At 40.2% G+C, this 25,748-nt stretch overlaps 1 protein-coding gene across 2 annotated transcripts in view; it reads right to left on the bottom strand.

The window, feature by feature from the left end:
* Nucleotides 1-25,748, bottom strand: part of EPB41L4B (erythrocyte membrane protein band 4.1 like 4B) — a 172,612-nt gene that overhangs the window by 42,103 nt on the left and 104,761 nt on the right. For both annotated transcript variants that reach the window (XM_055800199.1, XM_055800200.1), the window contains 2 exons: nucleotides 17,355-17,480; nucleotides 6,188-6,255 (listed from right to left, as the gene is read on the bottom strand). In XM_055800199.1, the coding sequence (XP_055656174.1) occupies nucleotides 6,188-6,255; nucleotides 17,355-17,480 (194 nt within the window). The remainder of the gene's footprint in view (nucleotides 1-6,187; nucleotides 6,256-17,354; nucleotides 17,481-25,748) is intronic.

Raw genomic sequence — 25,748 nt, 5'->3', positions numbered from 1 at the left:
TGTCCATAATCATCGGGTGACATGCCTATTAGCCTCCAAATGTCAACGTGGACATCTACCACAGCTCTTGCTGGATGCCTGGTCCAAAACTTCAGTTCTGTGATGCTTAGAAACTACCTACCTACCTAGAAACTCCATGGTATCAGTTTGCAGTCTTTTTAAGAACTGCTGTTAGATAGTGTCCAAGACAGCTTTGTGAGCCACAGCCTTCTCTATCAATTGAAATTTCTAAATAAAAATCAGTTATTGTACCTTGAAGTCTTGAGCAGCTGGTAAGCAGCTGTATAATAAGTTCCACTTCTCTAAGAATACTACTCCCACCGCAGAACCCTAGCTTTCCTTACAAAAAAGAAAATAATAAAAAAGTCAGTGTTCAGAGTACATATTGTTGGATAAGCTAGAACAAACTCCCTGAGCACATACCTATATGCTGTTGGAAAGCTACCCTGACATTCACTGGAAATGTATATATAAAGACAGATACTGAGGTGTTAGTTTCAGATCCAAAACATGTACAAATTAGGCAAACATCAGTTTGCTTCTTGCTTATATGGTCACGTCCTGAGAGCACCTGCAGAAAGCCAAAGTTCTCTGAAAATCTGGTTCAGATTCACACTGCACCAGGTATGTCAGCAGGATGTTAGCTCAGATACCAAAAGATGATAACTCAAATATAGTCTGTGTACGTGAGAAAGGAAAGACAAAAACACAGGAATGCAGACATTACTTTGAGTGATGCTCCTCCCTTGATGATACAGGAAAGTTATATGTAAGAACTATCATCACTTTGGTCAGAAAAAGTGTAGGACATATTCACGTAAATTGAAAGGCAGCCAAATTCAAAGTCTACCGAAGATGCACAAGCCACAGCAGGGAATCATATTCTGAAATCTGCATGAGTAAGGCTTACTCTGCATTGGCCATTCAGAAGGGTGCCTGCAATTACTTCTCCTGATGCATCTGTACCCTGTATAACTTGATATAATTTAATATTTCCCACCCTTATTTTCTGGTGTGCAGCATCATCAGGCTCTGTGAGATAACATTTAATTTTACGTTACATGTTGAGCAGCTCCTAATGTAATTAGTCTTGATGTAATAACGTAATTTGGTTTTGGATGGGAAGATTTACAAAGAAAATTAGAATAAATGAATGTACAAAGCACCAGCTGGTGCTTATACCTACTCCAACATAAGAAGAATATTGCTATTTGCAATCCTATGAAAGATGAGATAATTTGGATAACAAGGATCAACAAAGGGTGATGCAGCAGTTGGTCTAAAAGGAAAGAAATCCACAGACAAATCCTGAACCATGTGGGAAGCAAAGCACGCCAAAGCTGTTTGCAATCCAAAAGCATGTTATAAGGGAAAATAAATATTGCAGTCCATGAATGTACCACATGGCGCACAACAGCAAGTGGCAACAGTGACAAGAACAGTAATAGCTGACCAGTCAACTTGAGGACTTCTGTTGAAGAGGGCTTTTGACAACAACACTTGGGCACCTGCCTCAGAAATGCAGGAACTTGCATTTACACATTTGATCAGTACTTTGATAAGAAACTGGGTGACTACAATTTTCACTTTTATATTTCCTACAATATTTTATACTTCCTTCATAATACTAATTTTCTGGCAGACAGCCTAAACCCTGATCTCTCAAGGCTAAAAGAATCAAACAAGAAAATCCCAGTTGGAGGCAGGTGATGAAAGCCTTACCAAAACTATACATAAGAACATGCAGTAACTTCAAACTTGAATTAAATTAGATATCTAATCAGTAAATTCTCCCTGAGCACTTCTTTAACATTTCCATCTGAACGCCGAGTCAGATACCTGGGTGTAAGGAAGTTTCTAACAGACAGGGAAATGCCTCTGTTACTTCCTCATAATCCCTTCTGGCCCATTCAGTGTCAGACAGTGACAGACTTCTCTTACAACACTAAAGAAGAAAATGTTCTGTTAGAAAGGCTTTTCTAGCTATAGTGGAAGATTAATTCCTCCTGCTGGCCATAAAAAGGACTGGCATGATAACTGCCTCCCTTGCAGACCTGGGCCCTACACCCCAAAAGGAATACTGTTCAAAACCATTGCAAAATGACTGACATTGCAAATTCCAAACTTGACCAATGTTCACACAAACACATTTTTACTACATGCCTTAACAAAGCATGCCTCACTACGCAAGGTGGTAACTATAGACTAACTGTATCTCTTCTTGATTAGACACAGGCAATATAAAAAGCAAGACAAAACAAGTACATAAAGAACATGTTTTTTTCTGGCATTTCTTCTGTAAACAAACATTATATTCTGCCTTGTTCAAAATGCTTATGCCCCAGCTCTATAGCGGGGTTGTACTTCTCTGTATGTATTACTTAGGTGTTGATGAAAATGTGTGTGCTTTGAAGTTCTGTTACAACAGAGCTGTAATAAAGATACGTCTAACTCTTCTTGGTAGGACTCCTGTGTCTTATCAAGATAACTCATGGCTCTCCTACTTAACCTGCTTTTGAAATTCCCCTCCCACTAGTTGCTCTCATTTGACTTCAGCTGACAGCTCTGTCATGTGCAGCCCAGTGGGTCCAGCTGAGGTAACCATACGACTTCCCCACTGCCACTGTTCAGATCTGCTGCTTGCTAGGGGTTATCGGCGAAGCAGCAGGGTCAATAAGGGGAATGTATGACTGCGTCCCAACTCACGGTGCGCTCTATCAATCTTAACTGAGGATTAAAGAAAGTGTAAGCTAGGACACTGCAGCACATATTGGGTTACTGAGTCACCAGCATTTTCCTCACCGAATGTGGGAACCAGCACTTGAAACAGTCTGGGAGAAAAAAAAAAACCTATCCAGAGGAGGGAAAGCTATAGACATGCAGCACTGCCTCCAAAAGCAAAAATTCTGTGGTCCCACATCCTCTCCTGCAGCTTAATCTGATGTGTACAAGTTAGCTATTAACAGGAAGATCAGGATGCAACCTTGCACTTCCAGCCTGCACACCGAATGACAGAGCAATTTTCAAAGCTTTCCCCTCCTGAAAGCTGACAAAATAGTACGATTTCAGCTTCAGCTGTGTTTTTTCCCCTCATAATTAAAATGAGTTAGATACAGAAGTATCTATGGTTTGCCAACAGACGCAGAAAACAAGCAAATAAACTGGCTGATAAATGACAGCTTTGCATAAGCACAACATTATTCTGAGGCCATGCCCAACAAAATTATTGAAGACCTTCTTGTAATCAAAGTAGCTATACCACACATACATATGAGTAATTACTAGTTGAACCAGAACTAATTCTACAAAGAGCTATAGCAATTGTTAGCCAAATTGAGTCTGCTGTGGCAGATGCTAAAATAATTGCTCTGGGGGATTACAGGTCATATCCAAGCAGTTAATTCACTAGAAGTGCAATATTCACCGTGGCAATGGACGAGCAGACAAAATGGTAGCAAAGAGAGCATAGCTCTTTAATCAAACAAGCACTACTGCCCTCCTTCCTCATCCTCCATTTCCCTATTTGTACGAACAGTTCATGCTTCAGTTAATTGTCAAAACTGCCTATGTTTGCTTACTAGCTAGCCTGAACAAATTTCCCAGCGTCTTGAGTTTGGAAGAAAGAGAGCATTTTGCTAGCGCATTGTACAGTCATCAGTAATCAAATACATGCAGTGACTCTCCCTGCTAAAAATCCCTTGCATGAAAAGAATGGAGTATTTTTGAAAAGCTGTGACAGATACTAGTTTCAGCTGGCAAGATATTTCAGCAAACAAACATTCCTCAAACGTCCACACAGGTATTGCTGCAGGAATGTCTGCATAGGTACTTGCAGGAATAAAAATCATATTCCAAGGGGAGAGCTTTTTTATAAAGGATACTTGTGTATTTCTCAACTAAAGAAGATAAAACCTCCTAAGTGACTTGTTTGAGCACTACAAACAAACCCTTGGCTCTACTCAGATGCAATTCTTAGCAGAGCAAAGGCTATTGATGTCCATCCAAGTCCACAAAACAGAGGTTATAGAGGATGTTATTGGCAAATAGGTCACATGCTGGCTGTCTGCAAGGATGCGTATGTCCCTGAAGAGAGGGAAGCCACTTGAAGGAGAAAGAGAATTGGTTAGACACTGAATTTATTTTGCATTATTCTCTGAGTTTTGAATGCAGACTGTTAAAATTGGTCTATCCCTGAACATTGATTACTTGTATATTTGCACCTCCAGGACACAGACAGAAAGCAATAAAACAATACAATTTCATTTGGCTCAACTGACTGTAGGGGAAACAATGCTTGACATAAACCAGATAAAAATAAATATTAGACAAATATACACCAGACTGCTGCATACTGAGAACTCCAAAGTGGCTTTTATGAGTTTATATGCTTGGATGTGTGCAAAATAAAACATTAAAATTAGCTTTGCAGCCAGGTTGGCATCCTTTCTCATGTTGAATAGTACTTCACACAAGTCATTTACAGCTCAGCATGATGAAGCAGGAGAGAATCTATTAAAAAATGTGAAATAGAAAGGGTAGATGTTATGCAGAAATTCAGCAAAGGTAAGGAAAACAAGTCTGTAGCCAAGTACCAAATCACACAGAGCTTTACAAACCAGGTCCTCCTGAACTGCTTCTGGAAGTGACAGCAACCCAACAAAAGGTGTTGTGGCAAAGACAGTACATGACACCCAGTTCTATTAAACAAAGAAATAGGCCACTGTGTAACATACATAATTAGTCAGTGGTTTAAGAAAGTTTTGCAGAGGTCTAAAAAGGGCAGTGGCACAGGAGGAAAGTGGGTGATTCTAAATATCAACTAGACTTTGCAGTCACTTGGACAAACAAATGGGAAAAATCACAGCCTGCCAGGCTAGAAGTTACAGCTCTCCAGGGTGTCCTGAGATGAGAGACATGGGGAACCGGGAATAACAGCTGCACTGCAGGCAAGTCAGGGACTGCCACGGAAAGCAAAAGCATCACCTCTCATGTCTCCTCCTGCCTCAGCACCACCAAGCATCTTCACCATTCTTCTCTAGGTAGCTGCTTTCACTAAGCAAACGTAGCAGCTCTGCTAGTCCAATCTGACCAGAAAGGCATTTTTTGAATGAAATGTTTTTTGAAGACTGTTGCTGATTTATTACCTTATGGGAAAGACACATTTGAAAAAAGGGTTGACAAATTTTCACAACCATAACTCTTTCTTTTTGTAGTTCAAAATGATTTGTCAAACATAATTCATTACTCCTCTCATCCAGACTTTTCTATAAAATGCTTAAATGTTTGCTTTCAGTTGCAAGAGTCACCACTAGAAAGTTATAAAATAAAATCATGAGATGACTAGTGCTCTAGCATGTATGTATATTACATATGCATAAACATATATATAGCATATACACTAGCATAATTAGCTGATTAGCAGCCAGTGTGATTGCCATGCATTACATCCATGGTTTTTTTCATCAAACTCTCCTCTCAGATTTGGATACTAAAGATGTCCAAAGTGATGACACTACCTACATATAGAGGCAAGCAATTTCCAAATACCCATGCTGTAACCTCCTCTCTAACCACCTGCTGAAAAACAGCATACTCTGCCATCCAAATAATGTTTACAATTAATGTGCCTCTTCAAAATGGCCACCCCCAAAAAGGAAGATTATTATCTACCGTCAACAAAATAAAAGTACAATCCAAAGTAGTCACTACTGCCTGCAAATGAGATGTTTTTCTGAAGGCTGTATACTAAAGGCATTTTCTTCTGAAAAAAAACCCCTTTCCACACATCAGAAAAACACCAACACAAGGATATTCCAGCTTGGACAGCTAGCATGTTTCTGATACAAAAGTTAGGAACACTGACTTATTTTTATATTAGCTTTTCTAAGTTTGCCACCAGACCTTATTTTTTACCTTGAGCTTTTGTCAACTTAAGTACATATACTTGGTCTGATTTTTAAAGTTGAGTTTTTATTAATTCTTCAACTATATCAGACGTATGTGTATAAAATAAGCACCCTGCTAACAGATACCTTCTCCTCAGGTCACTGCTTGGTGAACTTTACCTAGCAACTTGGGGATGATGAGCAAATTGACATGTAACACCTGTCTGAGATAATTTTTGGAAAATGCCTCACTATATCATGCATTTATTTGATGTTTTCCCTACGGACAAGAAGCAACAGACCTTACATTAGGGTCCTGCAGGCTGGAGGTCTTACTGGGATTTACAAAAGAGGTCTCTTCTTTCACAGCCTGTTAAAAGAAGGAGCCAAAGTTTAGTACAACACCCATACACTTAGGATATTACAACTGTGTAATGAAGAAATATTCCTGTAAGCACCCCAGAAAACTGCGATACCCAAAATGCCTACTCTGCCCAGATTAAAAAGCACAGTAATTTTTTTTATCATCTCCTACATCTGAGATTCACTGTGATGAGCTACAATATACAATATGCAGAGCAATAGTGTTAGGAAGAGACTTGATAAGGATGAAGGAGGAGAAAGAAAGTAACACTGGTATTTATGGTTCCTCCAGAAACCATTTGCACAGAAATAATAAAAATCAACCCAAGCAAACATACTGTAGTTGAGTTGCTCTTTTAATTGGAGTAGAATAAATATTTATGTAGTCTAATCAAAATAATGATGCCAACTTTTCATTCAGTCTTTGAAAAATTAGTTGAAAAAACAGATCCCCTACATATAATCACACTACATGCAATTCACAGAAAATCTCACCCAGTGCTGCTCTCTACTAAATTACAGAGTCCTGCCTCTCACATACCATTTGTCTATAGAATTGAAAATACTACTATTGCAAAATGACTTACATGAAAATTGCTTGATTACCCAGGAAATGCCCAATTCAGGCAGGTGTTGGTAGATTATACTCTTCAACTGAGATGCAGGGTTCCACAATTCATGTGTAAATGCCAGTGTCAGTGCAACACTGCACCCATCTAGAGAAAATACTGGTTGAAGACACAAAAGTATCTCCAAATCAATAATGGACCTGGCAGGTTGTGACATTTCCATTCTGCTAAATGGACAGAAGGACCCGATGTAGTCCTATGACAGAGTGATTTTTCAGTGTTCAATATCTGTACCATAGTAATTTGAGGTCAACAGTCCAGATCAAATTGAATTAAATGTGTCAGTCTCATCCTCTTCAAAAAGGATGAGACAGGTTTCTTCAAATCCATCAAATCCAAATCAAAGGATTTTACAGGCATGTAAAAATACTGTAAATCTGACATGAAACTTTCCATTCAACACAAATTGATATATTCCATTTGAGGGCACTTACAACAAAAAGAAACAAAATTAAAGCTGAGTTTCTTCTAAGCCCTTAGCAATGAACTACAAAGTATCACTAGGGATGCTCAGTGAGTGTGGAAATTGCCAAGTTGTGATAGTTTTAGGTTTGTTTTTCTGTTGTGCCAGAGAGGTAGAACTCATTACCAGAGAGAACTCATTACCACTTCCCAGGTCATTATTTACCAGAGCATCAGCCATGGTGGGAACAGACTTTTGTAGCTTGTGCACACTATTAACTTTATGGGAAATTAAACTGGAACCACTGGAAGCCTGGCAGAAAATGAACTTTGCTCTGGGCCTACTCCAGCCCAGACAAGCACCTGAGGTGATGGGTTAGGGAACGTGCTGAGATAAGTCCCTCTGTAACCCTTCCTGTTAGAGCTGTCACACCTTCTATATTGATAGCAAACCCACCATCAGTAGAGAGGGGACCCTCTGAACCTCATCAGCATCTTTGTCCCTCTCCTAGGGGGCTAGTTTGCACAGAGGGAGCTAGTTTATTCACAGAACAGGATCAGCAGTAGGTACTGGAGAAGCTCCACCCCAACATAGTGCTCTTACATATTTGGGTTTAATCTCCCTCAACCAGAGGTTTCTGCAGTCCTGGGAAAATGCTCTAAACATGAAGGAATCAGATAAAAGTGGGACATAATCACACCACCATCACCATTGTAAACTCAGTCACCAAATGTTTTGCATCTAAGGTTTTCAGTGAATCAGTGTCACACTGTGCATAATTTCAGGACCAGTAGTGTAATTGTTAAATTTTAATAAATTCATAACTTTAAGAAATATAGTTCAGCTATAGAGAACTTTTTTCTTATAGTCTTCTAGTAGCTCTGTCTAGCATAAAGTTTATTCAAAATCTAGTGCTTTCTTGAAAGGCAAGAAAATATTTTTTTAAGGAATCAAGATAAAGCTTTGAAAATAATTCTTTGTTGGCATAGACGAGCACTGAAGTAAAATTTATTTGTTCTACAGAAATTATAATGCTTTTCATAAAGCTATTGGGTTTCTTCTGAAAGCTGTGAACATGAATCCAACTGTCAGGAACTTAATATGCAGTCTCTTCTTCCATGCTGATGTCTTAACAACATTTTATTGTTACGCCTGACAAGTTAGCTGCTTATTATGTGTCAAATTGGCTACTTTTCAAAACCATAAATTTTACTTTTTTCCAATTTTCACCAAATTACTTGAGTTGCGTTTTAAGATGCAGTTGAACACAACAACAGGAAAGAGAATAGGGATATCAAGGACACAGTGCAGGGGCTGTGACCAGTAATTAAATGATTAAAATTCCACCTACTTAAACACTATAAGCCATGGAACTCACTAGCCAGTTGAGAGGGCTTCACTGTATTAGTCCCTAATAGCTGACCCTTGGTTTCTTCTCACCTCCGTGACTACATCACTACTCTCTTTCGCCTTCTCTGCAGTGGAAGGCTAAGCCTGCATCTCAGGAAGTGGTATATTCCTAAAAGGCATGATCAACATCCTGAGGAACTTCACTTGGCATTGATTTTCTCCATTATTACTCATGCTTTAGAGAACAGAAAAGACTCCTGCACCCACAAGTAAGTACTGCAGCCTGGTGAGCAAGTAATCCCACTCTAAACTGGAGGGAGAGAGAAAGCATGCAAAGAAATGGAGAGGCCAGAACAGCCTCAGGTGATGAGGCATGCACGCTGGGTGACACGGGTGTGCATTGACAGGTACATGTTAATAAGAATGGGCTAGTTCTCCTCGCCCTGCGCCTCTGCTCCATGTCTATGGATGAACAGACATAGGAAAATGTTATACCTGCAAACATGTTTACAAAGGACTTCAGCCATTAGAACCTGTACTGCCCTTGCTTTATTGTTGGCTTCTTAGCTTTTCATTTCAGGTTTTGTTTGTTTTCAGAAGGGGGTCAGTAAGTCATCAGGTGAGAGCATGTTTCTTTTATTTTTCCTCCTAGCTCCACGAATCACACTCACTAATCACACAAGATTTACTCAGCCTTACTGAAAAAATGTGAACGTAAAAAAAGGGTTATATTTGTACACCGTTCTCACAATAAAATTCCTGGATGGTTTGCCGTCATTTGAATACAAGTGCATGTGCTAGGGCCAGGATTTGGGTTTCCACTGCAAGATGCCCTCCATCAGAGGAGCAAGGAAGTTCAGCCAAGGCTAGCAGGAAGTACGTGGTGGGGAATGGATACGGAGAGCTGGGCAGAGGCACAACCCCAGGAAGCCCAGCATTGAGCTGTGTAAGGACAGAGGCAGAAGCATGGAGCTGCTCAGATCTCCTTAACTAAGGCAGAGTCTCCCCTCACCCAGAGGCTGCTGCTCTGAAAGGGAGAGGTTTCAGGGCATAGCAGTCCCGGAAACTTCATTTATATAGAAGCAGATTCATTTAATAATTACTCAAAGAGAAACAAACTGACTCTTCTATCTACCAGACTGCAAACCAAACAAAACCTAAGATTGATCCAAATAATGTATCCACACAACATCATTCTCTTTCCTTACCTGCCCTGGGCCCAGAGCAAAACAAAAATTACTAATGTTCCAAATTCATATGCCATTAGCTTTCTGGATGGTGTTAGAAACAAAGGTAAAGCATTACTTTATCATACTAGAGACAAGAAACATGCCTGGGTAGAAATGCCATTGTACAGTCTCTCTTCATAGATGATTGCTAAGAAATACAAGTTTCACCAAAAGATGAAAAGAAGAGAAAAACATCTAAGTAATACCAAATTTTGCCTGCAGCTGACTAAGCGATCTACTTATGGGCTGACAGTTTTCAGACTGCTTTTCAGTTGACTGCTGGGCACCCATAACCCCTGCTGGTGTTCCAGCAGCCAGGTCCTTTGGAGCCTTAGAAAGGGGGTGAATCCTCCAGGGACACTACATCAGACCTTGCTGAACTTTTCAGCATGGGTGGGAACACTTTCTGGAACGTGGGAGCAACTCCATGTATGAATTCATAGGCCTTGGTGGCTGGATTTGCCTAGTGAACAGCAGCTCCTTTTATCTTCTTCTGAAGGAAGAGTTAGCCCCAGGATGATGGGGAACTGAGCCTCAAAAAGGGAACTGGTTGCACTGGGCATGTACCAAGTGGGAGAATACAAGAAAGACACAGCTTTGGCTGCAGCCTTCTGTGCACAGACAACTAATTCTGGCTGGGACTGTGGGCTGGTGAGCTTGCAGTGGGGCACTGTGCAAGTCAGGCTGTGTTCTTCAAACCCCAAGAAAGCACCTCAGGGAGCTAGTGCCCTCTGTGCCTCTACTCCATCACACTGTGGCTCTCATCCTGTCTGATCCACAATAGGAATATGTTGAATAAGCAAAAAAGACTGCACAAACAATCTGATCACTGAAGCCAGGGTGTGCGTGTCAGGTTCTCATCTGAGAAAGGCAAGGGTCTGGAAGGCTTATATGAAACATATGATGCCTCTTATTTAGCAATTTCACAAAATTCCCATTTGCAGAAAGGAGGGGGAAGCAACACAGCTTTCACATGTTTGGAGGTCTTCAAAGGCAAGGAAGCAATGGCTCTCACTGTAGTGGCCTGAAAATGCTTCTTTATCTTGGCTCCTTTTGGGTCTGTAACGATGCTAAGAAGGCCTGAAGCATATCAGATTTTTCAGCTCTTAATCAACGTTTTTGCAATTTGTCAGCCAGGCTGATTGTTGGCTGAGCTCATTGGATAATACAGGCAAAGCAACGTATCATCAGGAAGAATTAGTAAGGTAAACCTACCTTGGTGATTGAATATGTCAAATGTATCCTTTCAGGCAGAAAAGCATCACGGTTAAGTCTCTTAGGAACAGACTACTCTGTTTTTTCTGCCTTCGAACAGGGCCTGGCACCATGTATCTCCTGGGCTATGGCGGGGCTCCTACACATCACCACAATTAACAGCACTTGTCTCGCCATGTACTAGCACATGCCAGCTAAGAGACAAAGCTGATCCATCCACAATGCGTTGTCACAGTCTTGTGACACCACTGCCACATTTGCCTCCAGTATCCCAGGGAATAAATGAAAGACCTACCTTCTCCCACATTCTGTTTATCTAAAACCTCTTGTACCTCAGCAGGGCTGCCGCATCATTTCCTCAGCTCCTTCCCTGACTGTGAGGTATCATTGCTGACACACTTCTAATGAACTGCCATGTATCATATATTGATCATCCTGGCCCACACACATTCAAAATCTTGTATTTTTATACCTCTGACACCCTTCATTTCCTGTAGCCTCACTTTTAAAGCCGAGCAAACTTGTTTCCCTGTAGAAAATGAACACAGAGAATCTGAAGCTGAGCCATTTTTAAATTCCATTGTTATGAGCAATTATAACTGACGTGATGTTGTGCTCACTGCTGTTCCAGTTGACAGTCCCAGTGCAGTTGCTTCTTTTTACTTAGCCTGAAATTCACCACTGAGTTTATTGCTCATCCAAGCTGGTGACTAACAACAGCAACAGCTTTAGCAAGGAAGGCGTCGCGTACATAAGGAGCTGTGCAAGCTTCCCCCACAGCCTGAACACCTCAGCTGTGACCTGTTACACTCATGTAATTCCAGTTGCGATCTCTGTGCAAAGGCTGTCAAATTGTGCAGTAGCTCTGTGCTGTGAATAAGGACGGGTGGAGGAAGGGAGGAAACGGAAGCAAACAGCATCTAATTTGTGATGGAAAGAGGTTAAAATGTTGGAAAAGCTGATCCTTTCAAGGTACTTAAGTCAACATCTAATGAAAGCTAAGAACTCCTCTAGGGATCCAGAAGGATTTGTTTAAGTCCTATTATAAAAAAGATCGCATAAGATTATAAATTCTCAAGAGTCTTTCCCTCACCTACTCTATTTTCATTCATGACCTGATTAGAGTTTGAATCCAGATCCCCTTAAGTGAATAAAGCTCCAAAGACCCAGCTCATATAAAGACAGTGATTTTTTTCTACAAATACATGGCAAAAGCACCTGGACTTTGAAGCTGACATGTCCTTACACTTGAATCTTTCCTTAAAGGAGACAGCACAAAGAAAAAAAGGCAAAGAATCATAAAAAATGTAGCTAAGACAGACTAGCTGTGAGTCACCTCACTTATGCACCCTTTCTACCATAAATAATGCATAGATCCCAGTATCATTTACCTTTGCAGCCATGGCTTGCATCTATGTAGAGAGCACAGGCTTCAGGATGGCACCAGTACCCATGCATGTCCTGAGACATTTTTCTGCACTACAGTCCAGTCCTTTCCTCGAGGCAACTGTAGACAGCACAAGCAACCTGCACTTACCCATATATTTGCAATACTAAAGCAAAATGATGTGATCATCCGTCAGTACTCCTTTCTAGGACAGGGAGGAAAAAGAGAGATGGCTATCGATCTGACCTAAAAATTTGCATGTGTATAAGCTTGTGAGGAAAGTTAGTGTGTGAAAGGGGCTAGAGGATTGAACTCCCTTTGTTCAGAGGAACTGGTAAATGTCCCTTCGTTTATTGAGAACCTAGACAGGGGAATCAGTTGCTCAAGAACCCAAACCTGGCTGACAGAAGATACGTCTCACCAGCCCAGAATTTCCCTTGGGGTTGATAAAGCAGAATTGAATGTGATTTTGTATGGTCTTTGTAAATAACTCCACACCCCCAAACTACCTTTCCCACCACCTTTTTTACTCAACAATCCATAACGTCCAATAAGAAACAGCTTGGTGGTAATGTCACCTCTGTGTTCCACAAACTGCACTTCAAAAATTAGCTTGGCCTTCCTTTGTCTGCAGACAGAGAAAGATGTGAGTAATGCAAAAATCAGCTCCAGTAGATTTCAGTTCCTTCCCTGTGCTAACCTGCTAGACTTAGATCAATGCGAGGATTTAGAAAAGCTTGGGTAACAGGTGGAGAATACAAACACCACTTGTAGATGACAAACTACTAGAACACAACACACACTGCCCGCCAAAAGAAAAAGCCCTGCTGACGCAGCTGTACATTTGCTCAGGAGGCTGTGCTTAATTCTAAGGATAATTAGGATTTGCCCGGAGGCAAAGTGGATATAAATAGCAATCAAAACCTGCTAGTATCTTTCCTCTGTCAGTTGGGCCATGAACTGTTTGGCAAAAGGGACTCTGTGATACTAACAAGTCGTCTGCTCAATCACAGCATATCAGCACTGACTCATGCAAGCTGCAAAGGGGTTTTAAATGCCAGGGAGAGCTGGTCTTTTGTATTCTGGCAGCTTCTTACTGCTGCTTTATACCACTTCCTCTCAAATGAAGAGTCTGGAATAAATGCAAAAAAAGGAAGGAAAAAATAAGATATCAGTTGATTCACAGCGTTTAGTGTTCCCCTGGAGCTTAATTTTGTGGGAACTGTGATATGCAGTCTGTCAGCTAGAAGGTGGCAGATCCCTGTGATGCAGTTTGAAAGGTGTGCTGTGAAACACTATTCTTTGCTCCAGGCCTACAGATACTGTAGTACGGCATGCCCTGTGCAAACCACAGGTTTCAGCAGTTGTGTGCGGGTTTCTCACATTTCTCACCTATGGTGTCTGCAGCAGTGTGCTCCCAGGCTCATATTCCAGCATCCTCATCCACACTTTAGTTTAATTCTCCATCAAGTAGAATAGCACATAAATATTTCCACCTTCACCAAATACACAAACTCACTTGTGTTACTTTCCTGCTGCTCTATAACTAAACCACATGCAGGGCTCAGTGATAGGCACCATAAACTTACAAATTTTCAGTCTCTAAGTCAGGACTATAGCCGTGGGAGATGGGTCATTGCTCCCTAGGAATGTGATAAACAGCTCTTCAGCATAATTCTGAACAAAAGCAGTGCAGACACCATCTTCCAGAATGTCTTTTCAAATGTATGCCATAATTTCCCCCGATTCTTTTTGAAATCATAAGCATTGGAATCATTAATTTCTAAGGCTCACTCTTGTGTTGGTGTCTAGCTGCCACAAAGAAAGAAAACTACAGAAAATTTCTGTCCCCGTTTGTATTTTCCACTTGCAAACATTCAGTCCATTCTCAGAATTAACAACAAACAGCTTCTTCCTCTACTACATGCAGGAGATCCCTTCATAAACTTGTCACATCCTGATGTTAGTAGCATATGGTATTGAAAATATTCCTACTGCTTAGAAAGAGAGCTGTTACAAATATTTCAAGCAACAGTTTGTTAATTTTGGATCTGATCCTAGAGTGCACCAATATTTTTGTCATGCTTTTATACCTAACTGTATGATGAAGATGCCCCATGAAGTTCCATAAAGGACCAGTTAGACCATAGAGTTTTGGGGCCTTTCAAAGCACATTTAGTTTCAAATCGTGTGTGTATAAGACAGAGTCTGATTCTTTCTTCTTCCTTTTACAAAGTGGAGAGGAACAAATCCTCATCGTTCTTGTGATACCATGAGATAAAGGAAGATCTGTGCTGTACATGAGGAAAATCAGCCTGTCTTGGTTTACAGCTTAAGGAAATAGGCCGTGCCTTACGGAACCTAGATATACTTCTTTCCCTGGCTACCTCATAAGTTAAAATACAACAGTACAGAAAACAAGATATGAGAAATCGGAGTCTTACAAATAAGGCCAAAAGGCAGGATTTCTCAGGGATTTAATATGGAACCAGAGTCAAGATAGAATTGCGCCTAGGACAACACCGTTAGTTCGCCAGATACACTGGGCAGCAGGATGTGTCAGATGTGGTCAAAGAGGGCCAGGATCAAAGCCCTGGAGGAATACATGGAGTTGTTGCCTTTCATGAAGAAACTATTTCTCACCTGCTCGCTCAAAAGTGCTCATCGTGTCTCTAAGCAGTGTAATGCCATCCCAGCTTACTTCTTCCAGAAGATGACTGCACTGCCACTGGGAAATGGCTAAACTACTGGTATTTAGCTGGCTGTTTGGCAGGAGGGGAGGTGGGTGTGGGTAGAGAAGGTAACTGGGTGGTTTTATGGTGTGCTGGTACAGTGGTTTATCTGGGCCTCCAGTAGCCCCCTTCCCTCCTCCCATTTTCTAGGTGATGGATGGTGTGCTTCTACTCATTCCTTCACCATGAACATTTTGCCGATCCTTCCCTGCGCTTAACGTAGCCACAGCTTCTTACTGTAATGGCTGACCATTGCCTAGCCTCTAAATACTTATTTTTACAATGTATCTGAGAAGGGTAATCTTTCGTACTTGGCAGGAGGGGAGCTCAAATGTAGAACTCATCTCTAGTTACACAAACAATTTTGTGGCTAAGCAGGGAGTTGAATGAAGATTTCTGAGATTTAAGGTGACATCCTAATTTACTGGCTATAACTCTTAAGCTATACTTCGTTAGCACTTTAAGCTTCAGGAATTTCAAACTGAACTGTATGCCATTATTTTTCCACAATACATGCTATCCTGCAACAGTCTTCTTTCCCCTCCTTCCCCCTGAAATCATAAGATTTTTCTCACTGAAGCCTAGAGACATCTATTTAATCCAATATGACTGCTAAAGCCTTGTGCAAAACAGGTAAGAAGGAAAAAAGGAATGCTCAGCTTGCTCTGAAACTTATTTACAACATAGCAGCAGCTAAAGAATACAGTTATGGCATGCGTGCAAAAGCAGCCCAGGATGTTCTCACTTGGAAAGCCTCAGAGTGAACAATTAAGGCAGGGCAGGTGAACTGAGAGATGCATATGTTAAGCACATTTCCTATCTTGCCTTAGTAATGCTGTATTCTGAATGCAGCAGCACACACTGCTTCCAGTCTTTAACTATCCAGTCAAACATGACCATTAAATATATTCAGGAGAAAATACAAATGTGAGGAATATACCACAACATCCTTTAGAAAAGACACACAGGAAAAACAGAGGGCAAACCCAAGGGCAATCAAAGAAGAAACATGCTGCATAAAACACAGCTGAGGCAACACAAAATTTAGAGAGGCGAGAGAACTGCTTTAAGTAAAAACTAAAAGAAAAAAACACAATTTTCTTCCCCCACATGCTGTCAGATTTATGGTTCCTGTTCTTGAAATCTAGGGCAGTTAGAATAACCAGATTTTGATACTTCCTTAGGCCTAGCTGGGCCAGATGTAATCTAGCTCTCAGATGAAAGATCTGCCAGGGAACAACAAAAACACAGAGATGATTGTTAACAAAATCCTTTGCAGGGCAAGTTGACCTGATACGTTATTATGAAAAGAAACAAAGTGTTGGAAATACAAAGTTTGTATTCAAAGAGAGTAGTATGCACAAGGATACCACAGGAACTTGGGATAAGAGTCATACCAATCTTTCTGCCTCTACTTTTGTACCTAAAGCATTCTATTTGGCTTTATTTTTGGCACCAATGACATTATCTTTTGTCCATGAATTACAATTGAAAAGAATCACATATTTTAGGTTTCACTTAGATTTACCTCTGATTGGGAAATTAACTTTTTACAGTCATGCCATCTAGCAGCAATTTTTAGTTACATGATGTCATTACAGGACTTGTGGTGTTTTTGAAACAGGATGCACCTGATGTAAACACTGACCAAGCAGTGAAAATAACAGCTTAAAATACAGTTTAAAGCACAGAAACAAGTAAGAAAACAATAGACTAGCTAACATTCACACTCAGACATGTAAAGTTAATCCCCTAAAATAAAGGTTGCATCAGGATGCATAGATATAACTTTAGAACACCCTTAAGCACAATTTCCATGAATGGTGGCTAGCCTCAGAAAACTCCACACATTACTGTTTCTCAGCTACAAAATAAGTAAAAGCTACAGTGACAAAATCAAAACATGGACATTTCCTGGGGCCCTCTCTCCTATTTTTCAGCCTCTCCTGGTGGTATTAATCATGTCAGTTAGGACAAATTTCCTACTTCCATTATATCAAGCACTTTGAGTTACCTAAGAAACTGCAGAGCAGCTAGAGAAAGCTAGGTCAATGTGGATACTTGAGATAAAATAAGGTGCTTCCTCAGGAATGGTATAATTTTGGAAAACTGGTGTAAGCTGTTCCAAACCTAGAAAGGCGAAATATTAAACAAAGATTACCTGGGCGCCTACTCTAAAAGCAGCTTCCACTTGAGCTTTAAGGATGTTGCACTTCATATGGTCAGGTAGAGATGAAGGTGACACAGGGGCATGAAGAGTTTTTTCAGATACTTTCTTGTCTTCACCCTATATTTAATATAAAAGACAAACACAGTGACATATATGAGATAAGTTAAGAAAATGGTCAGGTCAAAGGGCAAATTTTCACTCAATTCATTAACTGGATAAAACTTCCCTGTACATACCCTGATAGATACATCTTAGAATAAAAAGTTTTCAAAATATTTAATGACTTGATACTATTTTCAAGAAAGAAAAGCCTCAGGGAAGCCTGAGTAATAGAAGTAAGAAACTGATGTGGGATTAAAACAAATGGAAAAAGCCCAGCCAGGCTCTGGAGTGGTTGCCCAAACCTGGGGTCATACTGAGGAAGCAAAACATTGTCTCAAAATATCTCATAGCAGGCCGTAGAGGAAAAGGTTCACATCACTCAACTATAGTGAACATTGGTTTCTTACAACACCCTAAGAATGTAAAGGGGCTTTGCAAATTTAACCAGAGGGATCTGAAGGTATCTCCACATAATTGCAAGCCAAGCAAAACCTGTCATCAGAAAGAAAAATCCAGGGAGTTTAAATATTGTTGCTGCTGTTTCTACTTGATGTCAACCCTTTACCCATGCAGTGATCTGGATCAGAAACCTAAAGCTTCAGGACAGCTAGTTTAGTGACCTGTTCAAATATGACCTAAAAGTCTTGTGCCTTGAACAAACTACATTCAGCAGAAATGCCAGCATGGATAAACTTCCCATGCAGAAAAGAAAGAAATAGGAAAAAAAAAAAAGGACAATGTAATACTAATGTACAAACAAACAGGGTATGAATGGTACCAGGATTGTAAATGTGAAGTCTTAAACAATCACGCTGTAATATACTATAGATTTTTAAGGAAGAATTAGACAATGGCATAACAGCAATTGCAAACTTTTCTATTCTTCCTAGAAATAAGACCTGAATTAGAACTGAGGAACAGCCTAGCTAAGCATTCATTTTCCACTTTCATTGCTGCGAAGAGTGTTTGTATACACCCAGACAGAACAGATATGTAATACTGCCATTCAGATTTCAGTCGAAACAGGAACAAGGCATCAGTAAACCAGGTCCAGAGAATCCTTGAGGTTCATCTCTGGCAAGTATTTCAAGACAGAACCAGTAATTTTTTTAGCCACTGAAATTACCATATGATTAGCCCTTTAACTTCAAAACTCGCCTCCTTTATCCTGCCTTCTGCCCTTCCCCATTGCATCATGCTGTCTGACAGTAACTACAATCTTACTGGCTCTTCTCTCAAGTCCAGGAACAATCACAGAAAAAAGGGAACATCAAGATTTAGGGGACATTTTCCACAAGTGGAGCAAATTACCGATGCAATCATGTTGCCTGAGGAAACTGTTTTGCAAACACTGGGGAGGGAAAGAGCCAGACCTATGCAGAACTCTATTGAGACTACAAGGTATTTCTCACATGTAAGCAAACTTGGTCTAGCAGACTTCTGCATCCAAAATACCACAGCTGCCAGGTATGATTTTGAACAACTGTTTGTTAAAGGATTGCTCATCATAAGGGTTTTTTTTTTCTTATTTCTAATAATTCTTAAATGTTTATTTTCTAAGCCTCATTTACTGGTTTCAGTGGAAGATATTTTTGGAGTTTTCATTCTTCCCACTTTCTTCCTAAGGGAAAAAGAAAATACTTAAAACGAAAAGTGATGGCATCTAGCTGGAGCAACTTATGGAACTGTAGTCATCTATCCAGTCTTAAATATAACATAGTTCTGGCAAAGACATGAAAAAAGACATGAAATATTTGTTTGCCATAGATGTCTTTTCCAGGGTACTCATGAAGCTGAGAAGTAGAGATACTCAAAAGGACAAAATTAAATGTAAAGAAAACACAGCTTTTCCTTCACCAATAGGCTTGGTAGCTACAGTGCACTACTACACACTTTAAAAGGGTGGCTATTATTGTCAACTTTTAAGTGTATTGATTTCTAACAGCAGAAAGAACAATGCACTAAGCAGTGGCATTTCTAAAGGCCATGCAAAATTCCACCTTTGTTTTAATACTGTATACTAATTAAATATCATTTCAGTCAAACAAGATTAAGCAACTGTATTTTACTAGCTAAATCAATACAGTCTATGCTTGTTTAGGACATAAACTTGCTCTGTAACTTAAAAAGTTCCTAAGTCCCATCCATCTGTTATTCACATGCGTATGGGTATTTTTCAGTCCTTCTGTTTTTCCACATTGACCAAGAGCAAGATGGAAGTCCTCAGGGCTGCCTTGCAGCTGGGAACCCTCAAAAGGTCTAAATGTTCTGCTGTATTCAGGATCATACCAGATGACTCCACGTAATACAGACTGTCCCCGCTGCAGGATCTGACGCACAATTCTCACATTGAGATTCTCACTTGAGAGGTCCAAACGCTGATGCTCACTGACCTAGCTGAAAAGAGAAAGCTGCTGCTGCTGCAGATTTCTTAGAAGTCATTCCTGGGCATTCAGTTCTGCTTTAGCTGTTGTTTGAGTCACTTTTTAAGGGTTTCACCTTCAAGGCAGCAAAATTTGCTTTGCTTGCACCCCAACAGTAGCAGCAGCACCTTTAGTGGCTGATCACACATGAAGAACAGACACTGCTGCAATCACTGCTTGGCCTTGTCCTGCTCGCCAGATGCTGAGCCAGCAGCAGAAGGCCACCACCTCCCCGCACTGCAGTGGAAACGCTGACTGCATACAAACCCCGTGTGGGGCTTGGGAGCGCTCAACCTGACCCAGACCTCCTCTAACTTCTGAGCATACGTGAGAGGCTTCTTTGCCAGCCTGCCTTGGCAATGATGGACTTTTCTGACACAGTGCAGCACACCCTGAATCATTACTGAATTCTGCTCTCACACAGCTGATTAGCTGGGACAGTTACACCTATAGTCAGTGGCTCTGAAGATCCAGACCAGAAGTGAACTCAAATCACAGAACAAAGCAGCACCTCTTTACTGCACACTATTAGCACTTCTAAGTATCTGTATGATTCTGTTGTTCCTTAATGCCACTAAACTTTACACATAAGTCCGTTCATCCCCCAATTTAACTCCTAAAGTACAATTGTCATCAAGAAGGGAAAAGAAGAAAAATATTTTAGTACTATACAAAACCATACAGTACCTTCTATGGTTTGTTTCACCAGTTTACAAGAAAATGAAAGATCTAAAACCTTCCTGCATTAGGAATCTCTATATACTATTGCTGCAAGAATGAAGGCTGTAATCTACTTTATTTTGCTGTAATAAAAAACCTTATATTTCCATAATCCTTATTGCTTGTAGAGATGAGTGAAACATAAAGATAGCAGCTGGGTATTCAAATGTTATAACAAGTTGGCAGTTATTAAAATTTTATTTTAATTTATAAACTAAGTGCATTCTATGTGTAAGTAATTATAGAACTAAACGTGTCATAATGTCAATAAAAATTCCAATTTTGTAATCTCTTATTACGTAATTTCAAAGAATCTGAGATGTCCCTTTCAAGTGAATGTCCAAGAGTCAAACCTGCATTTGAAAGAAATATTCTTTTTGCTTAAAATTGCCATCTAAACTCATCCCAAAAGATTTAGAAATAAGGAAAAAAAGACTAAGTTAAGATACGTGATAACACTCCAATTTTCCATCTCCAGTGCTAAAAAATAACAATGTGTTCACATCACTTTTACCATTGATGCAGAACTTCATTTTTCCAGAGAAAGAGAACGTTAGAGAACTGCATTTAAATGGGTTTGATAGAAGAGGGTTGAACAAGCTCAGATATATACAGACATAAAACTAGATGCCTTTTTTTCTTTTTATAATTGAGGTCTTAGGTTTGCTTTTCTCCTCCCAAACATTTACTTTAAATTCAATTACATTTGCTGATACTAGAACCAAAGGGAGATTTGTACATCATTAGATAACGATGATAGTGGCTTTGGTTTGCAAAGCTAACTGAATATTAAGTACACATACAAAATATAAAAATAGTTGCATGAAACACAGCAATACCACTCCTGTACTTAACATTTCCATTCTCTCTGCTTTAAAAAGTTCATGCTTTGTTCCACATCAAACTTTGTACCAAGAGCAGGATTCACGATCTTCTGCCTCTGCGAATTTATCAATAGTCTCAGCCAAATGATATGTTTAAAACACGTATTTAGCTGGAGGTGTCTGAAGAACAGAATTACTTGTTCAGGAATGCAGGTCTATTCTTTGTTGCTAGTCATCACTACTAGTAGGAGGTAAAATTTTAATGAAGACAACACAGATATATAGGTTTTGAATAAACATTAGCTATGTAAGGTCAAACCCTTTGCTTTCCCAGGACTCAACATCTGCAAATGTGCATGAAAATCTACAGACTCTTGTCCCTTTTCCACCAGGAGATTTATTGATTTTCTTCCATGTCATAGCTAAGACCAATTACGAACAGATACCACAATGGTAAAACCTGTATGATTATGTGCTACTCTTATTTGAGGCAAAGTTTGCAAGCAGAAGCTGTATTTTTTATTAGAAAAATACATTTGGAAAAACAAATAAACAAAAAAACCCCTCATTAAGCCATCAGATACACAAGACCTTCCTCAGGTCAACTATCAATTGGTCTAACAAAAGATGTAACTCCCAATAAATCCTGCTTATTTAATGCAAAGATTATAAGTAAAAACGCTTATACCCTTAGAGCAAACATCTTTAGTTCCTGGTATCAAATTTATTTTATAAAATGCTATTGGTTAATATTATTAGACCCTGCCTTTGTCAGTGCCAAGCTTGGGTATACCCTCTGATCAGTGTATCACACAGAAGAGTCTCTGATATATCAACCAAGTGAGTTCGTTTTGTGTTTGTTTTTAAGCCATAAATGATTTTTTTTGGAACTGCAGTAGATTTAGGTCTTGCAGCTATGCATGGGGCAGATAGCTCCACAGCTTTTTTGCAAGTGGTACCATTTGCAAGCAGTCAGTAGCAAAACTGGGTAGCGCTGGAATATGGCATTGCCAGGCTAGCAAAAGGCCATAATCTTTGAACAGAGTTTGCAAAGCCATTCAGGCTCATCAGGCTTGCTATGTCTGAACCTTTCTTGATCTGCCTGCAGCTTTGTTTTACTAGGTTTAGCTGTAACAGCAATAATTTTATACAGAAAACCGTAACACAAGCAGTTATTCTTTGAAGAATGAGATATTTATGAGCCTAACACAATGATGTAGTATAAACAAACACAGGGCTGGTATGATAACAAAGGCTTTGAAAAGTGGCGACACAGGAGGTGGTGTAGAGGAGTGCAGGCATGGGGTGATAGCACAGGTGGCACAGGCTGGCACTGGAGACCCCACAGCTATAAACAACTCACCAGCAGCCAATTAAAGAAGTGCAGACCTGGAGCTGGAGAAAATTGGGTTTAGGGGTAATGAAGAGAGTGAAGACATAGTATCTAGCGTATATATGTAAGAGCTACCATGTATACTGAATTTGGGTCTAACATGAAGATGCAGAACAACGAAGAAAGAGCAAGGTGTGAAAGCATGTTTGCAAACATACAAAAGGACCCGAAGTAGATCCTAACATGAGGAATAACAATCCATGAACATGATTGCATGGAACACTGGAACAGGCTGCCCAGGGAAGTGGTTGAGTCACCATCCCTGAAGGTATTTAAAAGACTTGTAGATGTGGCTCTTAGTGACATGTTTTAGTGGTGGACTTGGCAGTGCTAGGTTAACAGTTGGACCTGATGATCTTAAGGTCTTTTCCAACCTAAACGATTCTATGATTCTGTGACCATCACAACACCCCCTCTGACCCCACCAGAGTGATACCACCAATCTTAGGGCAGGGACGTAAGGGAAGGGTGAGCATAACACCAGGAAAAGGGGTAGAGACAATATGAATGGTATTAGTATTCCTTCTTTTTATGTAATAATTACATCTGGACTAATTATTATCAGACTCCCAAGATTTCAGAAAAGCTAATAATACATTTTTGGCTTTATATTATATATATATACATACACATATGGAGCAAGAGGGGATGGGAGAACATGTTTTTTCTAATGAAAGTCTTGCAAAAAAGAAAATCGGAAACGCATTCACAGTTACAACATTTAGGCTTGTCTTTCCTGGAGATTAAGGAGTCTGTTAGCACCAAAGGCCATGAAAGGCATGTTGAAGCTGACTTTTATCATTCAGTAAGTGGACAGACACGTCTACCATACCAAACAGCTCTGGAAAAGAAACCGGACACATCCATTCATCATTCCCATGAGACGAAGTCTGCTGTAGTGGACAATCAAATTAATTAACCGCTGAATCTAATTTACCCTGTTTCTTGTTAATTCTCCTATGGGTTCATTATTAAGCCTGACAAATTCCAGCCCCAAAGCACGTTGCTTGAAAAAATAATAATTAGCAGCAGGAAGAGAGGGTGTGAAAGTTGAGACTCCACAACAGATGTGGAAATCATCGCTTTATTTTCAAAAATAGAGCAAATGAAGCAGCTTCATAACTGCTTCACTGTTCTTCTTTAAGCATAATATTTCAGAGGATGCAAAACTAGGGAATAAAAAGCACTTGGTAGAAGTCAATGGAGTGGTGGAAAAGAGCTGTTAACATTTCAATTTTTTTTTTGCCAGAAACTAGACACAACTGACCGCTCATTAAATCTGTTCGCTGCTGGGCTGAGTAGCTAGTTTACCATAACCAAAGGAGCGTTAAAGGCTACCCTCTCAGTGAAAAATGCTTGTCACAGTTCAGGGCTGTTCAATCCTGCCTAACCTGCCCTGCTGCCTTTGTGCTAGGTAGTGCTCCACAGCCCTTCAGCCTAGGGTTAGCCCAATGTTTATAGCATGGCCGTCTCTCACTGGAGAAGCCATCTGCTGAGGCGACTCCAGGCTCTGCTCAGAGCTCAAAGACCTGCGGTTTGTTTGGTTTAGCTTAACGAGCTCTGTGTACACATTTCACTAGGATCGAGGTCAGGAAACAGTGCTTGAAGAAGAAACCACAAGCGAGGGGCCAAACGAACTTCAGAATGATTTGTCGGTCACAACCCACAGCCTGTAAGTAACACGAGGGCTTGATCGCTGAGCTGCTTTCCAGTGGTGATTCTGGGCCTGTTTCAAGAGCACATAACATTTTCAGATGGCTCAAAATGGGTATTTTAATAAATTTTGAGGGGCTGGCCTCCTTTGCATTCACATGGTAACCACTGTTCACGGGAAAGCTGCCCAGCTCTTTAAACCCAAACCTTCTATGACTGCCAGGAGAGGGTTTTTTATCAGACAGCCCATGTCTCTAGCCTTGCCTTCTGCTGAGCTTCTGCCAGAAACAGAAGCATTTAGCAGCTCCTAGTGCTCATTGCAAGACTTTTTCATCAGCTAAAATTTGACTGATGGCAGTCTCACCACAGCAGACACAGGCTGCATTTACTGTGCAGCTGCATTTATTGTGAAGCACTGACTTGCTATGATACTGGGTTCTGCTTATTAATCCTTAAATAAGTAATCCATCCAACTGTGGACAAGATTCTAAGGCTGTCAGGATAAGCCAAAGAAAACCATTAGTTATAGAAGAGCTGCGTTCTCCCTCCAGGGCTTTTCAGAGAAGAGCGAGAGGTTCAGAGGTCAGGCTTTGCCAGGCAGAAGTTGCAGGGACTCTACTAGACTACTTGCACAGTGCAGAGGAATACAGGACCAAAATGTTTTAAGCTTTCACTTGTGGAAAGAAAAAAGGCCATAAAACTACTCATTTTAAAATCGTAATACCATTGAGATTATCTCTTCGGATCTTTTGTGCAACACAGGCCAGACTGGTTTATCCACTTGGGCACTGTGGTCAACATAGAGAGAGTCCTCCCACTTCTTCACTTCAGCCCTTTATATGTGCCAAACTGAGCTGTCAATAAGCTCAATAGTGTAGGACAGTCCTTTAAGACATGTTTTGGACATTGAAACTAAGTGAATGTTCTCAGCTGGGGTTCAGATAGAGTACCAGTAATTACATCTGAACTTCAGCGCTCCTCTCAGAAGAGCTGGGTATTCACTGCATGTGTCTGCAAGGTGAAGAATTTTCCTTGGACAAACTATGTCAACATCAATTAGCTTTGCCTGTAAAAAACTGTACTTATTACCAGTTAAGATTATTTCTTAGAAGAAGAACTTGAGAAATGTCCATGGGAAAAAGATGACTTCTTTTCCATTTCACCTCATTTTGTTTACATCATGTTTTAACTTTTTTATCCCCACTCAAACCAACCAGTCAGACAAAATGACAGCTCCTCACAGGTGATAACTAAATCGATCTGGCAAAAA

Source organism: Falco peregrinus, chromosome 3 (genome assembly GCF_023634155.1).
Source record: "Falco peregrinus isolate bFalPer1 chromosome 3, bFalPer1.pri, whole genome shotgun sequence".
NCBI classification, from domain to species: Eukaryota; Metazoa; Chordata; class Aves; order Falconiformes; family Falconidae; genus Falco; species Falco peregrinus.
The sequence above is the reverse complement of the archived record's forward strand: the minus strand, read 5'-3'. Positions and strand labels throughout refer to the sequence as shown.